We start from the raw sequence: 21,280 nt of genomic DNA, 5'->3' as shown, positions 1-21,280 counted from the left end.
TAGAGATGAAATGAGACTGAAACTGAGCTGCTTGCTTACAAGGAAAAGTCTGCATGTGGCTGAAAACTAGCAGCATACGTCACCCTAAACACACCACCCCCATTGCTGTTCTTAAGCAAACATACGGCTACAATGTATCGGTAGATTAGATTAGGGGCAGCCCAGTAATTCATGCAACAGGAGGACCAACCAAATAGTGTGTGCGTAGGAACGAACATACCTGTCAGAAGCCTGACACAAAAAGATACTTTTTTACTTAAAGTATCTTTTGTTATTGATCTCATGTAATATTCAAGTTTTGAATATTACATTCAAAATTTTTCATTGTCTGTAGTGATACTGTAGGTGTTAAAACACTCCAAAGTCCAATTGAGAATTTGCAGGAAAAGGTTGAAAATGTTTATCGATGCCGTCCTTCCAGTCTGACTGAGATGGAGCTGTTATTTGACAAAGAACGGCAAGTGAAATTTATGGTTCTGACATCGGGTGCGATGAGCTCGAGAGTGTTAAAAATTCAAAAAAGCGCGTATTTGGGTGTTCGTTTCGATTAGGGAGACGCGACTCGCTGATTCCTCTTCGAATCAGCGACATTAGATGCATCGACATACAGTAGATGACACAAGGTTAAAACAGCAACCAAGACTTACTGGACATTATAACTGCTGGAGAGATACAGGAGAGACTGTGTAAGGGTGTGTGTGTGTGTCTTGGGAATGTTTGTGCTCCATTCCAGAGTTATCTGCTGGCTCCACAGAGATTAGCACATCTCTGCAGCATAAAAGCCTGACCCAGTCATCCCAACTTGGCCCGCAGAGTGTCGCAGATAAATATAATACGCCTCCACAGACGTAGGAGCACAGTCTTCTGAATGAAGACTGTGCTCTTCATTCAGAAGACACAGTTATTGCTCCTACCTCAGTAAGAGCAATAAAATCTTTTGCAAGCCACAAAGTTTGAAATGTTTTGTGACGGAGTGAAATAATAGCATAAAAATCAAAAAACTGCAATACTATTTTTTTTTTTTTTTTTGGTGTCAAAGCTTATGTCAAATATTTGCATCACATCCGTTTTGATAATGGCCCTCATATCTGAACCCAAAAAGTAGTGCTTAAAAAAGGAAACATGTTTAATATTTTTGCATTGTTTTAAAAATAAAAAAATTTAAAATTGGACAACCACAATATGCTTACTGAACAGCAACACCTATCAATTCGGTGCTACAGTTCCCCCTTTGGCCGATAGATGGCACACTTTTGCCGTTACAAACTACTTCTAAAGCCAGTTCAACGCCAAGAAGTGCCATGTTTTCAACCACAGAATGAAGTGTTTGGTTATTAAACTTTGCATAATACTGATGAATTCATGTTTTAAGTAAGCTCTCAGTCCTACAAAACAGAAAGCACTGATCAGTTTATTTATTAAACAAAAACAGACTGCATTGCATAGCATGTACATCGTTCCTCAAAGTCTGAGCAGTGACAAAGGTCCCTTTCACACTCAAAAAGTCCACTTCTTTAAACCTAAAGTGTGAAAGTTCAGCCAGTCACCAAAAGTCTCAAGAAATAAATATGTAAACAACACAATCAGCTGGGTGTTTGAAAACATGCAGGAGTTTTCACAAAAAAAAAAAAAAAAGTTAGACATCGACCTTTGGTTTCAGAGCGTCGCACCTTAATTAACTCCTCCGTAAAATTAAACACAGAAAAAAATAACAACAATCAGGGTTTAGAAAAGATGCAAACAAGACAGACATTTTGCCGGTATTGCTTCAAGTTTTGTAAAGGCACACCACAGTTACACTGGCTTTGGTTACGTTTGGTAATACTGCACTTAGCTGCTGCTATGACTGCCAAAGCAGAATAAAAGAAAACATAACAAATCAATATAAAAGTGAAAAAGCATAAAAACAAAACATCTGGTTTCTCTTCCTTGTATGCATTCCCGCCTCCCAATTAAAGCAGACCACAGCTCCACATGAAACATATTGCACCTTCCCAAGAATGGAGGCCTTTTAACATCACTACTTTAATCCCTTTCCGATTTAATAAAAAAGTTAACTATTAAATTTTAACAAAAATAGAACTTAAATCCCACAAAGAAGGGAATAGACCATATTAAAACTATAAACTTCAGCCAAATATTCATTTCCTCCCCACCTCCTCACTACAGTCTTTTCATTCTCCATCACATTCAATCACTTTCAAATGCTTCATTTGATCTCATCCAAATATTCAAACCAAATAAAATTGCATAGTCGTCCACAGCCTGCGTCCTCTCCAGGTCCGTGCAAATAAATGTACATCCAGGACATGATGAAACAAGAAAAAAAATAATCTATGTACAAGAACAGTATGTACAGTCCAGTCCGTACTTCTGGAGTTTTCTGAAGACGTAGGGGAGTGTGTGTGTGTGTGTTGCAGAGATCAGAAATTAAACAGATCGATAAAGTCCTGAGGTGAGAGGGATGTGGTGCAGCTTTCGGGGTTGTTGGCCGTGCAGGGATGGTTCGTATCCTAAGAACAAAAGCGGAGACAGACGTTAGACGGCGAGTCAAAACGCTTCCTTTGCTCCGAATCAGAGTGGAAGACGGAGATGTACCTTCCAGAAGAGGATGTGGCAGTGTGTGCAGAGGTGCAGGGTGTCGCTGTACTGCTCTCTGTGAGGATAGCAGCGGCTCAGCTTGAAGTACATTTTCTTCCACTCCAGGTGGCCCTTCTCTGACACCATCAGACGCTTGCGGATCTAAAAGGAGGAATGCAGACTGCTTAAAGAAAACGTGAAAAGATTCACAGCTACAAAAACCCAGGAGGAAGTTGGTAGTAGTCTTAAGATATTTTTTGCCAAACTACATACATGTTGAATGTAGGAAGGAACCTGCAATGCTTTGGTAAAGACTCTGGACTCCTTTACTATCTTTCTGATGAAGGATTTCCTGTCTTTGCCTGTCAGTGTATTGTTTTAGTAAGATCACCAATACAGCCAACCTTCCATTAAAGGTTATAATATAAACTGCAATGCATGGAGGACGGATCCTGACAATACGCAGTAAGCATAGAAATAAATTGATCGGGTAATTCATGTGCCAAATATTGAATCCAATAGAGAACGTATTTGATTAGTGTGACATATTTGTTTATTAATTTAATAATCATTTAATTTTCCACTTTATTTCCATTCTTTATTTTATTAGTTTTCTTTTTTTGAAGTCATTTTTTCCTTATTGTTCCAATAATTATTATTTTTTTACCGTGACCTTTTTAATGCATCTATTTATTTTCTCCTGTATTGCCGCCGTCCATTAGTCAAGTCAAATTTATTTACACAACTCTTTACAAACAGTATTCAACCGCACCAAAGAGAGCAGAAGATCAAACACAAATCCCCAATGTAAATAATAAAATACTAAAAACAAAATAAGTAAAACAACTAAAGAAGGAATAAAATGGTAGATTTTATTAAATGCTGTAGTATAAAAATAAGTCTTAAGTTTCTGTTTATCTGCGAACTGGCCCACAAACGACTTTATCAGACTGTTTATTTCCATGTCAGAACCCGTCCTCCATACCAATGCCAGTCAAATGTTTTCCTCCCCTCGTCATCTTGGTACCTGTCTGTCTGTGAAGTGGTACTGGCAGAGTTTCTTCCACAGCAGGCGGTCCTCCGTCAGGGCCCCCAGCTCCGGACACACCTGGCCCAGGCTGACCAGGTCCCTGCCGTCCGTCAGCCGCTGCATGATGTTCAGCTGCAGACTGGCAGGCAGGTCGGTCAGCGCCATGCCTGTGGCTGCAGGCTGCAGGAGGGCGAGACGCGTTAGAAACAGAGTCGTGACCGCAACCGTGTCGGGATGTGCGACGCGGACAGATGCTCACTCTGTTGATCTGGATGTTGTCCAGCCGCTGCTGCCACTGCAGGATGTTGTCCATGCGGTGGACCCAGATGTTGATGTTCCCCACCAGCACCGACTTGCCCATGTCCTGAACGAGGCCGCACAGCGACACGTACAGCGTCTGCAGCAGCTCTTTGATGGGACGGACGTTCTGCTGGTCATCGAGAACTGAAACGGATCATTAATCTTGATGTTAAAAAAGATAAATAATTCAAATCTTTAGGATGTTCTTTAGGATGTTGCATGGAAATTAAATAGCATAGTTTGAATCTGAAGCTAAAAATAAAAAACAAAATAAAACAACAGATTTTTAACTACAGATCGCAGCCACTCATTTTAGAGTGGCTGCAATCTTCTCAGTTGCATGTATGCGATTTGGCCAGAAGATTTTGCGACGCTCCCCAAACAACCGAAGTCTGTTTAGCTGAAGGAACATTTAGTTTACACTGCAGCTTGCAGAGGGGTCTGCTGACTGTCAGGGATCTACACAGCGAAGTTAGAGAGCCAAGTCCAAGCTGTCCTGGCTCATTTTCTCACCTACAATAATAAACACAAAAAAAATTCTTCACACCCCATGTTTTGTCGCACTTTAAGCACAAACTTCAATGTATTTTGATAGTCAAGTCTCCACCCAGGTTGATGCTTCTCATAACCCCATTCCACCACAATTACAGCTGCTGCTTGTGGCTGTAATGCGATAAAAACAGTAAACCTTTCAAGAGGTGACACTTCCGCAAATTCCTTTGAAGTAACTTCGCTTCACTTATTGCCTTTAAGAAATGCATGGAGTCACTTTGAAGCAGGTCAAAAATAGTCAAGATAAATTCTAAGAGATACAGATACAAAGAAACGGAAAAGGGCAAAGAGGGGAAGTAGATTCTCATGTTTGCTTGTGCGAACTTTTTCACTAATGTTACCCCCCACCCCGAGAGCCCCAAGTGTACACACACACACCAGAGGCATGATGGGGCTCACCTTTCTGAACAACCCTCTCCAGAATATTCATGTAGTTTTTCTGCGCCACGCCGCTGAGCGAGGGGAGCTGCGACTTGGCAATGAGCTCCAGGAGCTGCAGCAGAAAAAGAAAAAAAAGAAACATAAATTTCTCCCCGTCAGCCTCCGAGACGCTCTGTTCCACCGCCTCCTTACTTTGTGTTTAGTAGGCTGCTGGATTCTTAGAAAAACAAATTCCACGCTTGAACATTTGTAACAAAACTGGGAGCTGTCCACCTGGTTATTGCTCTGGACTGAAGGTCCATTAGCCTCAGCTCTGATTTGTTTGATCAGAGTCGCCTTGCGGAGGTGAAGCTTCTAGAAGAGTGTTGGGCAACAGCCTAGACTGGAGTCAACAACGTTGGCTGATGAAAACATAAGCTTGAAGTTATTTGACCCCTGATCATCCAGCCTTGCGAACTAGCCGACTCACTTCTCAGAGTGTGCGTGTGTGTGTGTGTGTAGTTGTTGCCACTGGCTCACAGACAAACAGTGGGATAAAGAGAGGCTCGACTGTCATCTGACAGGCGCTGTGACGTCATGGAGAAACTCAAATTAGAGCCATGTTCAGATCTGACCCAAAAACATCCGAGGCATAAACAGAAAAGTTAGCCACTTTTTGTCCCATAACGTTGATGTCAGATTTAGTTTTACGGGTTCCTAATGGAGAAAAAGTGTTTTTATAACAAATTGTAGATTTGGCAGATTCAAACTTTCCACATGCCATTCTTCTTCATTCCTAATACTTAATCCCCTTCTTTTCGTTGCTCAGAAGAGTTCAGTCGGGCAGAACGGCGTGTGCTTCCGCATCCACTTTCTGACCCCTATTCACGCCGTTTCTATGGAGATAAACTAGACCCGTAATGCAGATTGCAAAAACCTCAAGTACTTTTGGTTTTAACCAAACTTTGGGTTAGAAGTAATCTTAAACTTCATTTCTCTCTCACCATATTTCAGATTCATACAAAACCTTTCAGCTAAAGGAGTGGGGCCATTAGACGACAAGAAATACGTGACCAATCACCAAATTTAATTATCAACATTCTATATATACACACAATTACTATTTGAGAAAACAACCCCAGACTTCCAATTGACATTTGTAGTTTTAGTAGATACACATATAGGAATTAAAGTTAAAAAGTATTTAAGAACTATTATAGTCGATGTCAAGGGACAAGTGCTGCGAATTAGCTGCTGCTATTGCACTGACGTAAACATGGGACTGCTGTTTTGTTCAGTTTGTCTATGTCGCTGTATGTCTGTCCCTACCAAATAAACCAATTAAATTAAAAAGAGCCAAATGTAGCTTTTAAAAGGTTTAGTTTGATTCATTTAGTTTGTCCGACTCAGAAACAGAGAATCTCATCTGTGCTGAACAAGAAGACGATCTGTGTAACTGAGAACGAGTTAAACGAACCCTAAAATGTCATCAGATGGCGAGGAGCAGTGACCCGGCTCCGACACCGGCTGGATACTAGAGTTACACTCTTATTGTTCTGTGGGCCTAACACACGGCTATCTAGAACCCGCTCAAAACTGGACAGCTCCAGAACTACTTGTGGCCGAGTAAAAGAACCCTGCCGATTTGAATCAATGACAAACAAAATCAGAACCGTCATGTTAATGACTTTTTCTCAGCTAAATCTTTAAATTCTGCGAGTTTGAGATTAATCGGGATGAAACTTGAGTAAGCAGTAATGAGGCAAACAATCAACTTATGACTAATTGCTGACTAATGGTTTATTGGATCAAAATGACTTCCAGTCAATTAAGAATGTCAGCTCAGATCTTTCAGCGTTGTAGTTTGGGCGCCATCCAGAAGAGGGCACCACTAGTACTCTTGAGCAGAGCCTGCTGGTATAGAAACAAAGAAGGCGGCGCCATACCAGAACTGGAAAGAGAAACGGTCCAAACGGTCCGGTATGGGACATAAAATGTACTTATGCGGTTCTGTTTTGAAATAAACAGTCGAGAAGTTTCTTAATTTATCACCATAATACAAGAAATCATTAGAATATATTTGTTTGCTTCTCTTTTTTTTTTTATTCTCCATATTATAAAAAAATTTAGCATTTTGCTATGGATCCTCTTGATACAAAACTCGGGTTTTTAAGAAAATGGCCTCTTATACATTAATCGTCAGTCAATCGATTCAGTCTCCTTTAAATCAACGTATAAATCGATAACTTGCATCCCCAGTAAGCAGGCAAACTGCACCAGTGACCGATGAGAATGAGACCAAAACCAGACGGGACAGAGGAGACAGCGGGCCTAATCGGGTAGATTCAAGTGTGTGTACGTGTCTAGGGGTCTGAATCACCTGACGAGCATCAGGTCTGATTTCATAAACTCCTGACGGGGGGTTCACACCTCACCGCACCGCACAGCTGTCACAAACGTCCTCACACCCCCTCCCCCCACTGTACAGCACAGGGTGACACTTCATGTTCACATAACGGGTAAAGAGGGGGGAGGCAGTGTGCAACAGCATCAAGAGGGGGAAAAAAAAAGTGGAAATGAAACAAAATTTTCTGCACCAATGTAACAAGGATGAGCCGTTTGCCATTCCAAGTGTAAACCTTGACGGTTTGTGTGGGATAAAAATGAGTTTGAGAAAAACAGACCCAGATTTTTAATAAAACCCCTGTTTGAAGTAGATGTAGGGGATGACAGGGAGTTTTCAGTAATCATAAATAACGCAAACTTTCCTCAGTATCATCACCACAGTCTGCAGAGCCTTGATAAGAGCCACCCTATTTAACTTTAACCTCCCCCCCCCCCCCGGCCCTGTTCTCAGCCTGACGACAAAAAAACACCTCCCCTGGCAAACACAAAGAGACAGAAGCGACTAAAAAGCAAAGAAAAGAGGAGGACTCACTCTGACAACGTAATTAAATCTCCTCGTGTCCTTGATGGCGCTGGAGAAATCCAAGCGGTTGAAGGCCTCTCCCAGCGTACAATATCCATGGCGCTGGGAGAATTTAATTATCAGAGTATTAGGCTGCAATCCTGCGCAAGAGCGCCGAGTTGTTTACATTAGCAACTGTGATTGCTAATTGAGGCGGTCTTACCTCCTTGGTGCTTCCTTTGTGAACGTAAATCCACTTTTCCCTATGGAAATCTGGAAGACGGAGAGAAACCAGGAAGAAAGTGTTTTACGTTAGTGGCCTTGCTTATGAGAGCTGCTAATGAGCTCTGGGATAAATGCACAAGCACGCGACGCAAATAAGATACAGTTTCAGAGCTGGTGTAGTTGTTGACCAAATGGTAATGAAATGCTCCAAATTTAGAGATGCAGCAAGCACGCTTTTCACAGCCGGTACAGATTTCTGGGTGCCGGTTTTATTTCTAAAGGACTAGAACACATAAAATGATGTACTACTGCTTCTGGGGATAAATAACAAGAGATCGCTTTGGGATCAAAGTAAATATCTTTAACTTTTGAGGCTGAGATTTATGCCCTTTGTTCTTGGAAGTCCGAAAATCCGGGTTCCATGTCAGAAAAGGAGGGGGGGGTAAAAATGCTTTGTTGGCTGGAAAAACTGAAACTCTATAAAAGGTCAGCATCCTGTATAGTTGCAGAAAACAAAAACTGATTGAAGCTGCAGGTATAAACTCGTCGCATTAAACCAGTAGTGCTAAATTCATATCAAATCCCACCGGAGTGTCCCTGCTAATCCTAGACCTAAGCTCCGGCTTCAAGGCAAATCGAATGAACCAATCTATAAATTATCTACTTTACCATTGTGGGAAAAAAAAGAAAACAAAGTGCAGCATCTGATCTGGTGATATTGTTAGACACAGTACACTTTGAATGTTTCAATTTCTGGCTGAACAACTTGTGCGCCGCTGTATCAAAATTAAATAAAAGGGGAAAAACAAAAAGCCCTGACACGTTCTGCTTCTGATCTGGACCGCATTTCTCGCGCCTTATTACACAACTCATTTATTCTGGTCTCTCTTCGCAGGAACTCACAGGGGACCTTGGCGTTGTTGTTCATCAGATCCTTTTTCCTCTTCTTGGCAGACATCTCATAGCTGAGCGAGAGCAGCAGGTTCTCCTTGTTGAAACACTCCGGCTCGTTGTCCTTGCAGAAGCTGGGGAGGGGGACAAAGTTCACATGTGAGCCACACAAAAGTGAAGAGAATGATGCAGAAGTTAATTCTGACTGGATGCAACGCTGGCCCATGATCAAATGTGGATTTTTTTTTTTTGGTGTGTGTTTTAGAAAGCGAATGCTGTTATTTTGGAAAGTGGCCAGGTTCAGCAGACGTTTGTTAATCCCCTGACTTGTTGTCAGGTTATTATTAGCTCGGTGATTAGCCTGAAAAGGAACTTGGCAACCAGAGAGAGAAAACACTGATGGAAACTTACACGAAGGCCCCTCACTCTGCCTTTTGTTTGCAATGCAGTTTGGACCCGTTTCAAAACTTCTCCCTCATCTTCCTCCCCCATCATATTTCTAACACTAAGCAACAAACTAACTCTGTCAAGACTGCTACATTTTCTCAGGCCAGGCCGTTCAAACAACCAACCTCTCCACAGAGACGTTGTTGTTTTTGTCGTCTGCTGTCCTCCTTTTCCATCCTTCATCGGTTTTCACCCAGTTCTGACCCGGTGACCTCCAGTCCTGTCCGAGAAAAGGCATGTCGGCTCGGTTACTAACAGCCGCACGTCGAAGAGAAAAGCCGTAGAAAGACACGCAGGCCTCTGCTTGGCTAAACTGCGCGGCCCTGCTTAATGTTAAGTGCGTTTGTGTGCTTGTGTTGACGCTGCGCAGCTCGCCTTTTATCCTCCGACTCAGAACCCGGAAGCAGCGAAGCTCCGCCCACTTTGGAAACTTCCTCGCAACACGTGGCTTTGTTTATCAACCTCAGCGTTGCGACAGCGCGCGGAGAAAGGAGAGGAGGAGCGAGGATTTTTCCGACGTCATGGAAAGACAGGAGCACAGGACACCGATCAGATTCATCTGAGAGTGTTTTTTAAAAAAAAAAGCGTCGAAGCATGAAAAGTTTGAAACACATGCTTACTATGATGTTTACTGTCTGGGAAAAAGCAGTTGAGTTTAGTACGCGGGTTGTATTTTGTCCCGACGTTTTAGTTTTCATGCTATTTTTAATACAAGATATAGAAGTCCCATCTTATTTTTGCTGGATTTATTTAGAATCTTCTTTGGCCTAAATGCATATGTCGGCTGGGATTGAATTCAGAATCCAGTTCTGATCAACGCATATTTCCACAATAAGACCCTGCCTGGGGGTTACTGAGGCGTGATTGGCTACATTTTTATAACACATCATGTATTCATGTTAGGGGGAAACGAGTGTAAATATTAGTATGAAAACACATCCAGTGAACTGGCAGTGAAGCCCGCCAGTCCTCTTTGTCAATCATGAGTTTATAAATAGATTGACTTGTGCTTTAGATTCTTCCAGAGCATTTGGTTGCAATGCAGATTGTGTTTTTATTGAGTGAAGGGTTTCTAGTGTATTTATTTATTTATTTAGCAGGCATATTTTTATTGTTCCCTTTCTGTGTCTGCATGTTGTGCCTGCACCCGTGTATCCATGTTGGGCGCATTATACGAGAGTGTGTGTGAGGGTTGGTATGTTCATGTGTCCCAGCACACCCATTAACAATACATACAATACATTTGAACATTATTGAGAAGTCCATTTCCTTCAAGAACTTTATCACTAAGTGAAACACATTATATAGATTATTCATGTTCGGAAGCCTTTATCTGTGTTCATTTGGATGATTTTCCGCTGACAGTTAATGAAAGCAAGATATTTAGAATTAGAATGTTACATCGGACCAATCAAAAACGTTGTTAATAGAGCTATTTATGACAGAGCTTAATGAGAAGTATGCTTAATGCCTGCTTCAAGGTTGTCAGTTTTCAAACAGTACTTTTAATCTGATAAATGAGCCTCAATGGAACGCATATTTTAATTTAGTGAGCATGACTGTGTGCATATGTACAGAACCGAATGCAGAAGTTGTTTAAGTGCTGAGAAAGTAGCAACACTTTATTTTTGTGATATTTGAAGTTTTTTCTTAACAATGATCCAGAAAAAAACAACAACCCGTCTAGGGCTGCTTGATTGATTTTGACCTCTGTCGTTAGACTTAATTATATAATTGCAAGTGTTTGTTGATTAATTTACACTGTTATTCGATCTTGTGTTATTAACAAACATTAACTTTGCCTTTACTATCTCAATCAAGGGAAATGCATACAGTCTAGCTGTCCTCATCTTCAGCTACTTTCTCAAAGTCATCCTGCACATCAGAAATGGAGCTGATCCAATCATTCAGGTCAAAAGGCCACAAAGGACGATGTGATTTTTTTTTTTTAAACTAAGAATGTTAGCATAGGGAAAATGTGGCACTGAAATACAGGCTAGTGGACGAGTAAATGTTTCTTCTTCCCCTTAACTCCTGGCACACTCTGTGATCACGAAAACATGTCAGCCACTGTGCACATCAGATAAACCTTTACAAGAAGCAACGGGCAATTTTTAGCTCACCTTCTGCGTGTGAGTTGTGCTATGTCCTGTCTCTTGAGGGCGACCAGTTTAGCACATGTGGCTGACGTGGTTTTTTTTTTTACTGCACACAATGCACTGGTGGCTGCATCCTTTTCTGCAGGGCTTCATTAGTGACGTGTTTGACTTTTGTTCACATTTTGTTACTTTGCTAACATAAAATTCAATGTTTTTTTTTTGTTGATACTTTATGCGATGGCTGACATAAAGAAGTGCATCACTGTGAAAAGAGCAGAAAATGATAGCTTTCAGTTAATTTCGTACACCATCCCCACTGTGGCAGATGGGAGTGGCGGCATCATGCTGTGGGATGCTACTGTTTAGCAGGAAGCTGGTCAGAGTTGATGCACTGCAAAAACACAGAGCTTGTCTTAAATCAGTAATTCCTTAATACTGACTTTTAAAAAAAAGTACTAGTTCCACTGGCAGGTTATTTGGTAACACTTTATTTGATGGGGTGTGCATAAGACTGACATGACACTGTCATAAACATCACATAACACGTGTCATGAAGGAATCGTCTATGACTGTTGTCATGAAGTGTCATTAGGTAAACAATGACACTTTTAATGCAAAGTTGCTCTAGACGTTGCCTTGAAAGTCCATTAAAAGTGCCAACTTTGCATTATTTTGTAAATAATGACACTTTCATGCAAAGTTGGCACTTTTAACGAACTTTCAAGGCAACTTCTGAGGAGGCTGAGGACAAAGTTGGTTCTACAAAGAACTGAACCAGAAGGGCTGAGTACAAATGCATATTGTACTCAGTGTTGGTGTGTCACGCAAAATCCCTGCTAAGTACATTGGTATAATTTAAATGATGAAATTTCCAAGGGGTGTGTATACTTCCATGAAGTGCTGTAATATTCATAAGGAGTCAACAAAACAAGAAAGATCGCTGTACGCTCTGTATGTGGCCATGCAGTCCACCTCCACCGCCTACATATGACTGCACTCACACTTCAGATGGAGAAGGCTGAAATAGTTTCCTCTGTGGTTAACTGAGATGGTGTTATATTTGTAAAGAAAAAAAAAGAGAACTTTAAGGCTGACAATGCATGACAGTGAGAACTTGAAGAACATTTAGTAAATAATACGCTGCCATCTGCTCCTAGGGACAGTTTAATTCTATTTATGGAACAGGCTCAAAAAAAAAAAAGGATGACATTGAAAGTCCCAGCAAGTTTCTGGTCAGTGGGTGACTAAGCTATGTTCTCAGAGACTGAATAGTTCCTGTTTAGCTTACGAAGTGGACCAACATGAGATTATTTATCTTTTGGTTAGAGAGTAACGAGCACAATTTGATTTCATGCTGCATAAAAACAACCTAATTCAACTTCAAATAACATAAACAAGTAGCAGTGTCTGTTAGCAAAAACTGCATTTCAGAATAAGCTAAAGCAAAACTTTACACATCTAAATAGCTTCAGATCAGACTGAGTGTAAACATACATTGTCCAGTTTTACCACAAGTTCTCATTTGGATTCAGTTTTGGGCTTTGATCGGTTTTTACAGGTTTTCTATTGGAGTCTATTTTTCTTCCTATCAAGTCTGACTAACTTCCTTGTTCTTTCTGAAGAGAAGCAGCCCACAGCCTAATGCTGCCAACACCATGTGTTACAGGTGAGGATGGTCCATTCACAGCAATGTGTTTTCCACTCCTCTTGTGTCCAGAACTAAAATGTGGAATTTTTGCCATAAAATACTTTGGATTTTGTTGCCGCACCACTACAAAATCAGGTTTTGTGGCTTTAATTATCTTTTTTTTATTTTTGTTTATATTTTGAAAACATTGTGTCAGAAGATCTTTGAAAATTGGAAACACTGTTTACTTTCTTCAGCACCAGCTATTCTTAACTCAAACTAATAATTGGAATATTTTCACCGTGGTATTTATGACTTTGTTGCTGTTAGGAACATTTTAGTTGAGATCTTCCTTCAGCACATGTGCCAAACTCAAGGCCCGTGGGCCAAATCTGGCCCACCAGATGTTTCTTACGTGGCTCTCTAGACACTAGAAACAAAACTTTTAGCATTACATTTGTGTGCTTAAGTGTTATTTCATTAGTCAAATCAGTAGTTTTATCCGTATTCTGCCAAATTAGATCAAGATCAAAGGACGATTAACATTATTTAATTTCAAGAGGTTCTTATCAAATGCAGAGACAGACATTTATTAATATTTTTGACAAAACAAAAACTCTTTACCACAACTCTTTCTAGATGTGGTCCAAAACGAAAATGAGTTCGACACCCCTGACCTACAGCCTGTTAAAATATGTAATGTAGAATCAGTGATAAACATTTAAACCCTGTTGCAGGAGTGTATGAACTTTATTCTGGGAGGTTGTTTCTAATATCACTTTGGCTCTCATTTCCACTATCTCTGTTTTTGTTTTGATAAGACACAACAGCTGGTCGGTCCTGCCCGACCCGCTAAGAACCTTAATCACAGGAACAAACACACACACACACACACACACACCCGCACACGATTGCTCAAACATACACCTGTTGCTGCGTCTTGTGGCTGAGTTTCATCACTCGCTCAGATTCTCTGTTGTGAAACACGGCTCATGAGTTTCTCTCTGTCTCTGCTCTCTCTCTGACATCTGCCAGCTCACCGTCAGAGCCGCATGATTCACATGGTGTAACATTTGCCTCCTTGTTTGCTACTCAAAATAACGTCAGATCACCTGTAGTTTTTCCAGCCTTGCTCTCCTCCCCACCCTTGCTGGCCCTTCCACAGACTGCGGTCTGGCCTCACCTTCCTGAAAGCACGTCGCAGAAACACGTCGTGAGTTGCGGTTTGACAGAGACTTTAATCTAATATGTTCATATTTACTTTTTTCAGCTTTAAGTGCGCACAGAGATCAAACCTTCTCACATTTTTCTCATAAGAGCTACGAACTTCAATGCATCTTATTAGAGATGACCGACATAAAACAGTGCGTGGATGGGAAGAGGAAGTACAGCCCCAGATATAGATCAGAAAGTGCTTCTCTAAGACACAACATGGAAATTTAAATATGATTTAGTTAAAATATAAATAACTACTTGTGACAATACATCTGTTGAGTTGTAAAGGAATATGTTTGTGAATTAATTACTGATGAAATTTGATAAATTGAGTTAATAAACTGATTGACTGATTGATGCTTAATTATGGGGATGAACACCGCATGTTGCTAATCGTGCCTTTGCGGTGTAATTTATATTAGATATTTGTTGCAGATTCTGTGAAGTCAGCACTAACAAATCCTGATGCTGAACGCGTATCAGAGAGAAATCGTTTTCGTTTAACTTTTTGAATTCTTTACTTGTGGGGAGGGACAGAACATGGATACATGTGCATTGAGCGTGAAGCAGAGGATCAAACAGACACTTACTGCTGAGAATCTTTTTCAAGTCACTGTATTTCTCTGTGAGACGCTGAGACATAAAGAGAAGTCGCATGTTTGGAATCAAATTTTATTATTTCAAAGCTAAAAACAAAACAAAATAAAAAAAACCCCAGAAAATTTCCATAAAAACAGCTTTCAAATGGGAAAGAAATGATGCTAAATCAAATCCATCCATCCATCCATCCATTCATCAAAAATCAAAGGGCCTAGATTGAAAGCCTCTGTTGAACAAAGACTGACTTAAATTTTGGTTATTCGTAGCGTTTCATAAAAGAAACGTTAAAAATCTTATCGCAGCCATTTGATTTTCCGCCTTCATTAAAGGCTGGGATAATCTTTGCCAGACACATGTGCTGCAGTCAGAGGGACCTGAGAGCTGAAACCAAAGAGCCTCCGGGATTCAAACAAACATTTCATGATTCAGAGGTGCTGAAAATAGCACTTTCACCCTTTGTGAAGTTATACAGGTTAAGAACAGTGGATCACTTCTCTTTTAAAGGTGCAGTTGTTGAAAAGAAACCTCTCGCAAAGAGATGCCAGACTTTTTTCTTTTTTTTTAAAAAAAGGGTGCGTTGGTCAATTTTTTTCAATAAACGCGCTTTAAATCGATTTAATAAGCATATCTTACTACTCAAAAAATTGAAAAAGTCTTCTGCTATCATTATGATTTCTTCCAATTCTGCGTGACGCATGTCAGAGTCAGGCATCCGTGGTCAAATAGTTTAAAGGGCAACCTCCCTTTACATGTCCAAGTGTCTGTCTTTGGGTCAAAGCACTCGAAAGTGTCCGTGTCCTCTACGGCGTCATGGCCGCTGACGTAGCGCCCGCCTGTTACGTAGAGCTTGTTGTTGAGGCCGGTGGCAGCGTGGTGCATCCTCCGCTCCTTCAGGCTGGCACACTTAGCGAACCTGTTGGCCTCGGTGTCGTAGGCCATCACTCGCCTGGTGTATCCTGTGACAGCAGAGGCATTAATATGAGAGAGAGAGGTGCAGCACGAGGCGCTCCAGGACAGTGTCGCAATCCACAGAGGCATTTAAAACCAAACGTGCGCGTAATATGTTTTCCTTCGTATGCTGAACCCCAAGAGATCGTTTTTAAACGGGCAAACATATTTCAGAAACAACTATAAGTATCTACAATTTCAGGTGAAAGCAAATACTTACATACACAGAATAAAAGGACACATACACGTTTTGAGGGGTTTTTTTCTCATTGCCGGAAGTTAAACCCGACCACACTTTTCTTGATTTAGGACAGTTCAAATTACTGGAATTATTTCTATTTGCAAAATGCCAGAAAACTTTGTAAGAAGGTTCTTTAGAGATTTTTTCATTGGTAAAATTAATAGGTTAATTCAAATCTAAATCTATTAGGGTTCTGAGTAATTTTGGATTTAATTGCACTCTTTTCTCGTTATTGAACTCTGTAAAGTGCAGTGTCCATTATTTGGTGCTGGTGCATCAGTTTCGATTCGTTCAGTTACAACTCTAGTGTTGTTGTTTCTACAGCTGTGGAATGGTATCGAGGACTCACCTATTGATTTACATCACATTACACAGTTTTGGGTTTCTTCATTTTAACCATACATTAGTGGCTGAATTGCTGCGACAGACTGGCGACCTGTCCAGGGTGAACCCGCCTCTCGCTCAAAACGTTCGCTGGAGACAGGCACCAGCACCCCTCCTGACTCCACTAGGGACAAGGGTTTTAGAAAATGGATGGATGGATGGATGGATGGATGGATGGATGGATGGATGGATGGATGGATGGATGGATGGTAGCTGAATTGAGTTCTGGTGTCCCTCAGGGACCAATATTTGGGCCAATTCTATTCTCCATTACATGATTCCTTTTGTTAGTATTTAGATGGTGCACCATTCACGCGGATGATACTTGGATGCCCATGAAATAATAGCTGCAGTTTGTCTTCTTGCCATTACATTCTAAACAGGCCCAAAATTTTCTTAAAATTAGTCAATGTGATTTTTGGTTGTCCCACCTAATTATTTCAGTGCTATTCTATCAAATATCGTCTGTTAGTTAAAGTTGCTCATGCTGCTATGAATCAAACAGTCATATTTGATCCTAAGCTTAAGTTTGATTCTTAATTTAAAGCCGTCACTCGGCCTTGTTGGTTCCACCTTGGCAGCCTCAAATATCCGGTCATTTCCTTCAGCTTTACAGTTGCGTCTCCCTTCACCTTAAAGTCTGAAATGCAGTTTACTCGGGTATTAGTCAAAGCTGCTTCCCCTCTCTCCAAGCTGCCTCAACCTGCTGCAGCTAAACTCATTACAGGTCTAAAGGACATGAAAGCTGTACTTGCTCTCCTCCCTTCACTGGTTGCTTGACAGATTCTGAATTGATTTCTAAATCTTCTCTCTCACCTTCAAAGCTTTAAATGGCCTGGCCTCTGAATACATCGTCGCCTTATTGACCCAGAAGGTCCCCTGCTGACAGCTCCCTGCTAACGCTCCCAGACCAAAGGTTGCTGTCGACTTTAGCAATGTTTGACGTTTTTCAAACATTTATTATAGTCATTCTAACTACAGAAGCCTTACTATTTTTGTAAACCATGTTTTCCAAAGTATAGTTCCATCTTCTGTTTTTGGTTTTAAAAAGTATTTGCTCCATTTACCTACCGCCAATGATGTAGATTTTTTCGTCCAGAACAACAGCAGGAGCAGACACGTTCTTCACTGTTCTGTTCTCCATCGTACACCACATGTTCCTGCCAATGTGATATACCTATGGTTGGAGGGAGGGGAGAGACAATAGATGAGTCAATGAATGGGGACAAAAGGAGAAATCAAAGTAACAAGGAGATGTTTGTCCCCTAAGTTCACCTGTATCAGTCTGACAGGGTTGTGTGTGGCATCCTGTCCTCCAAACATGTAGATTCTCTGGTTGGTAGCGGCAACCGCAGGATACAGCACCGTCTCTGGCATTGGTGCCACGGCTTCCCATTGGTTGAACATACTGTTGTACCTTAAAACAATGTTGGGAGATTGTTTGTGAATGTTTTTACTGTTGCACCTCACTTTTATTACCACCAGAAGGCTTTGACTAAGATCTCACCTTTCAACACTGGCTGTCAGGTGTCTATCAGACCCGAGCCCACCCAGGACGAAGATGAAGTGCAGGTAGAAAACGCTCTGGTGGGCAAAGCGAGGCTCCAACATGGGCTCTGCTGTCCTCCACTGGTTGGTCTTGAGGGAGAGGGTGTACACCGTCCGGCTGACTTGGCTGCTGCTTGTGTTTGTGGTCAAGCCTCCCAGAACGTACAGTATGCTGTGAAGGGCTACGTAGGAGGCTTTGTAAAGACGTACAGGCAGCTTGGTGAGCCGCTGCCACTTCTGCTTCTTCTCATCGAAAACCAGCGCCTCCCTCGAAGTCAGCTCGTTATTCCTTCTTCCTCCAACCACCACCAAGGTGTCATCATAGCTGCAGCGCTGTGGTGCAGCCCAGAGAGGTTTAAAGTCAACCACAAAGTCCCTGATGCTTCTTGTGCCAATCGAAAACATGAGACGCCTTACAGATTCAATGATCTCGGTGCAGAGGGTGGAGGACTGGATCAGAGGATCGTTTGCAATGAACTGGAAGAGGTAGGTAGGGTGTAAATGTCGAAGACGGACCTTTTTGAAAAGGCTGCTTATGGTCCCCCGCCTGGAGACGGGATCATGACGGATCCAACCAATAAGTGTCTCAAAAACCTGCTCCTCCTGAGCGCAAAGGCTGTCATCCTCCAGGTACCCCATTAGTTCCTGTAAAGAAAGCTCGCACAGGTCCTCAGACGAGGACACGTCAGTAAAGCTCTCCATGGCCATCTCTTTAGCTTTTTTTCTCAGACTGTCACAATTCATCACATCTGAGAGTCTGAACATGCTCAAACAGTTGTCCGGTCTCAGCTGTGACTGAAGGAAACAGGAGCAGGCCTCAAAAAGACGGCCAAATTGCAGCATGGACGCCGCCTGCATTAGATGAAGCACATTATCCAGGCTGATGCTAATGAGTCCTGTGTAAACATAGTCCACAATACTGGTCAGAATGACAGGTCCAACTCCTTTTATATCAACCTTGGTTTGTCGCGTCTCCATGAAGTCGTTGCAGAACATGGCTCGGAAGTAGGCGCTGCTGGACGCCAAGACGTTACGGTGGCAGGGGATTTCAGTGTGACCAGCACACAGGATGACGTCTGTCAGGATGTTCTCCGCCCTCAGTTTGTGCAGCCTCAGAAGCAGGGTGGAGGACTGTTCCTCATCACTGTAGTGAAGGACCTCAGCACCAGGTGGATCCATGCTGAGAACAGATCATGCCAACCCATTTGGTTTCATGTTTGTATGTGTTGTTCCGCCCTTATGGTTTCACACGCCTGTTCTGAGGTATTGCTCAGCATTTCAGAGCTTAAATTATAAAGTTTGATGGTAAAGATTTTGTTTTTCCAATTGTTGCAGATGACATTAAATAATTCATGTAATTTTAGAGAAAAATTACAATAACTTTAACAGACTGAATAGAACTTCATTCTTAGAAACATGCTAGCATTCCTTCATTTTTCACTGCCTGTTTCCTAAACTAACCAGCATTCTGGACAGTCACCTGGATTTATTGGATTCCTTGTATCTTCATCGCAAATGTCAAATACAGTGGTTTTCAAATGTTTTATGACAAGTTCCACAGTAGGAATTACCAAGTTTCTCAAGCACCCCCTTTCTGACGGGCCTTTTAAAGCTGCTGTAAACCAAAAAGAGCTAAATGTTTTTGTGTGAGGAATTGAGTTTAACCAGTTCACTCATTTTCAAGTTTCAAATTGTAGTAATTAACAAAATGTGGGAAAGTCAGAGGTTTCTTATCAACCTTAAAAATCCAAGATGGCTGCTTTCCGAAACGGTTTATTTGCCCTTCAGAAGAGTTCTCTTTTTTCACACCCACTTGTGTTGAACATGTTGCCAAAGCAATTTAAAAAAGTAAGTAAAGGAGAAAATTCTTGGTTATAAGCTTGTATTGCTAACATGAACTAGCATGGCTACTTAACGTATAAATGACTAAATTCTAATGTTTTTCTGACTTTGATTTGTAACATGACCTAAATGTCATTCTCATTCTCATTTCCAATATTTAATCTTCAAAAGCACATTGAACATGAACAGCACTTGTTACTGGTCAGCTTTAGTTTACATGGAGTTCCTGTTCTCCACTGCACTTCTCTCTTGACTAGTTTCTGTTGAGGCAAATACTGATTTGCTTAATCAAATCAGTATTTTGACCGTTGGTGCTTTTAAGCTCTGCTAAGATAATGTAGCATTTAAATTTCAGCTACCAAATAACCTAAGTCCCACCTGTGGTGCTTTGACTACGTCTTGAACACCGCTGAGCTTGTGCAAAAACACTTGCAGTCTTGTAGTTTGTTTTTACAGGCACTTTCAGCACTTCTGCTTTAAGATATACAGTATATACAGTAGCTACAGACCAAAAGTTTGTACACAACTGTGTGTCCAAACTTTTGGTCTGTACTGTATATATATATTTTTTTAAAGTGGCTGTGCATATCTGATCAGACTGAGTTACTCATCCGGATTTCTGGCTTAAACAGTCACTGGTGTGTTTCAAAATGTCTTTGCCTTTTTTCATTTTATGCTTTATTAAAATGCAGCAACGTGTTGTTTTATGCAAATAAAAAATAATAATAAAAATGCAATCCATCAGTACTACACTTTGTCTGGAAAAAAAATTATTCAGTTTCTCTATACAACACATGAAATGCCACATTCCTGATCATAAAACCATCCTCCCAAACATCTCTTACCTGTCTGCTCGTATTTTTGTTGTCTTGGTTGTTTTCTGCAGAGGGTGCCCTCTTTAAAACAAGGTCAGATTAAAAAAAAAAAAAAAAAAAAAAAAAAGACATCTTGGCATTCTGCTGTACTTTCTTTTCCTCGTTGTTGTGGTGATGCTGTGCGACTTGCATGTGCTTCTCTCTCTTTGCAGGCAGAGTGCTGCACACTGTTTGTTGTTACGGTCTCTTTCCGCGAGGCCTGCGTGCATTCCTGCCCCTAAAAATAGAGCCGCTCTCTTTGGAAAACAGCGCCGCAGACTCGCATGTGACATGGAAGAGAACTTTCTGAGAATCCGACTGACTCCATCACCTACACGTCTTTCTTTCTAAACTTCCTCCTCAATGTCTGTGTCAAGTTGACGTGATCTCCCCTTTCACCTATGTAGCTTGCCTTTCTGTCGTCTGTATCTCTGTCATGGTACATGACTGTATCAGTAGGAGCAGCTTATAACACTTTTTTTTTTTTTTTTGGCTGTCTGCTCGCTCTGCCAGGCTGGCTGCAGCAGCTCACAGGGGTATAAAAAAAACAAGATTATGTTACAGTCGAAGCAACATAAACAGAGAAATTAGGAGCCTGGCATTCAACAAGAAGGGACACAATATTCTTG

General features: G+C 41.3%; 2 protein-coding genes across 3 annotated transcripts; both read right to left on the bottom strand.

Moving 5' to 3' along the window:
* Nucleotides 1-1,390: 1,390 nt before the first annotated feature.
* Nucleotides 1,391-9,665, bottom strand: fbxo32 (F-box protein 32). Of its 2 annotated transcripts, none has more exons than XM_005799030.2 (9): nucleotides 9,419-9,665; nucleotides 8,859-8,980; nucleotides 7,954-8,003; nucleotides 7,761-7,853; nucleotides 4,862-4,955; nucleotides 3,870-4,054; nucleotides 3,608-3,790; nucleotides 2,599-2,742; nucleotides 1,391-2,513 (listed from the first exon to the last, which is right to left on the bottom strand). In XM_005799030.2, the coding sequence occupies exons 1-9, from the start codon at nucleotides 9,529-9,531 to the stop codon at nucleotides 2,424-2,426; spliced, it is 1,074 nt and encodes a 357-aa protein (XP_005799087.1). In that variant the 5' UTR covers nucleotides 9,532-9,665; the 3' UTR covers nucleotides 1,391-2,423. The 2 variants fall into 2 exon arrangements, with proteins under 2 accessions (XP_005799087.1, XP_023187380.1); XM_023331612.1 differs by lacking the exon at nucleotides 9,419-9,665 and adding an exon at nucleotides 9,258-9,400.
* A 5,262-nt stretch (nucleotides 9,666-14,927) lies between these two features.
* LOC102218270 (kelch-like protein 38) lies at nucleotides 14,928-21,005 on the bottom strand. The gene is made up of 5 exons (XM_005799029.2): nucleotides 20,643-21,005; nucleotides 17,915-19,135; nucleotides 17,683-17,824; nucleotides 17,479-17,584; nucleotides 14,928-15,790 (listed from the first exon to the last, which is right to left on the bottom strand). Exons 2-5 carry the CDS (start codon nucleotides 19,132-19,134, stop codon nucleotides 15,501-15,503), a joined length of 1,758 nt encoding a protein of 585 aa, XP_005799086.1. The 5' UTR covers nucleotide 19,135; nucleotides 20,643-21,005; the 3' UTR covers nucleotides 14,928-15,500.
* Nucleotides 21,006-21,280: the final 275 nt, after the last annotated feature.

Source organism: Xiphophorus maculatus, chromosome 3, assembly GCF_002775205.1.
Source record: "Xiphophorus maculatus strain JP 163 A chromosome 3, X_maculatus-5.0-male, whole genome shotgun sequence".
Lineage (NCBI taxonomy): Eukaryota > Metazoa > Chordata > Actinopteri > Cyprinodontiformes > Poeciliidae > Xiphophorus > Xiphophorus maculatus.
Note: the sequence above shows the minus strand (reverse complement) of the source record. Positions and strands in the feature narration are given on the sequence as shown.

Excerpts from the sequence above, each read along its gene's own strand:
- fbxo32 (XM_005799030.2), bottom strand. The coding sequence starts at position 9,531 with ATGCCTTTTCTCGGACAGGACTGGAGGTCACCGGGTCAGAACTGGGTG. Across the intron at positions 8,981-9,418 it reads AACAACGTCTCTGTGGAGAG|CTTCTGCAAGGACAACGAGC; the intron begins GTTGGTTGTTTG and ends CCCCCTCCCCAG. Across the intron at positions 4,956-7,760 it reads GATTTAATTACGTTGTCAGA|CTCCTGGAGCTCATTGCCAA; the intron begins GTGAGTCCTCCT and ends TTTCTGCTGCAG.
- LOC102218270 (XM_005799029.2), bottom strand. The coding sequence starts at position 19,134 with ATGGATCCACCTGGTGCTGAGGTCCTTCACTACAGTGATGAGGAACAG. Across the intron at positions 17,825-17,914 it reads CTGACAGCCAGTGTTGAAAG|GTACAACAGTATGTTCAACC; the intron begins GTGAGATCTTAG and ends CATTGTTTTAAG. Across the intron at positions 15,791-17,478 it reads AAAAATCTACATCATTGGCG|GATACACCAGGCGAGTGATG; the intron begins GTAGGTAAATGG and ends CTGCTGTCACAG.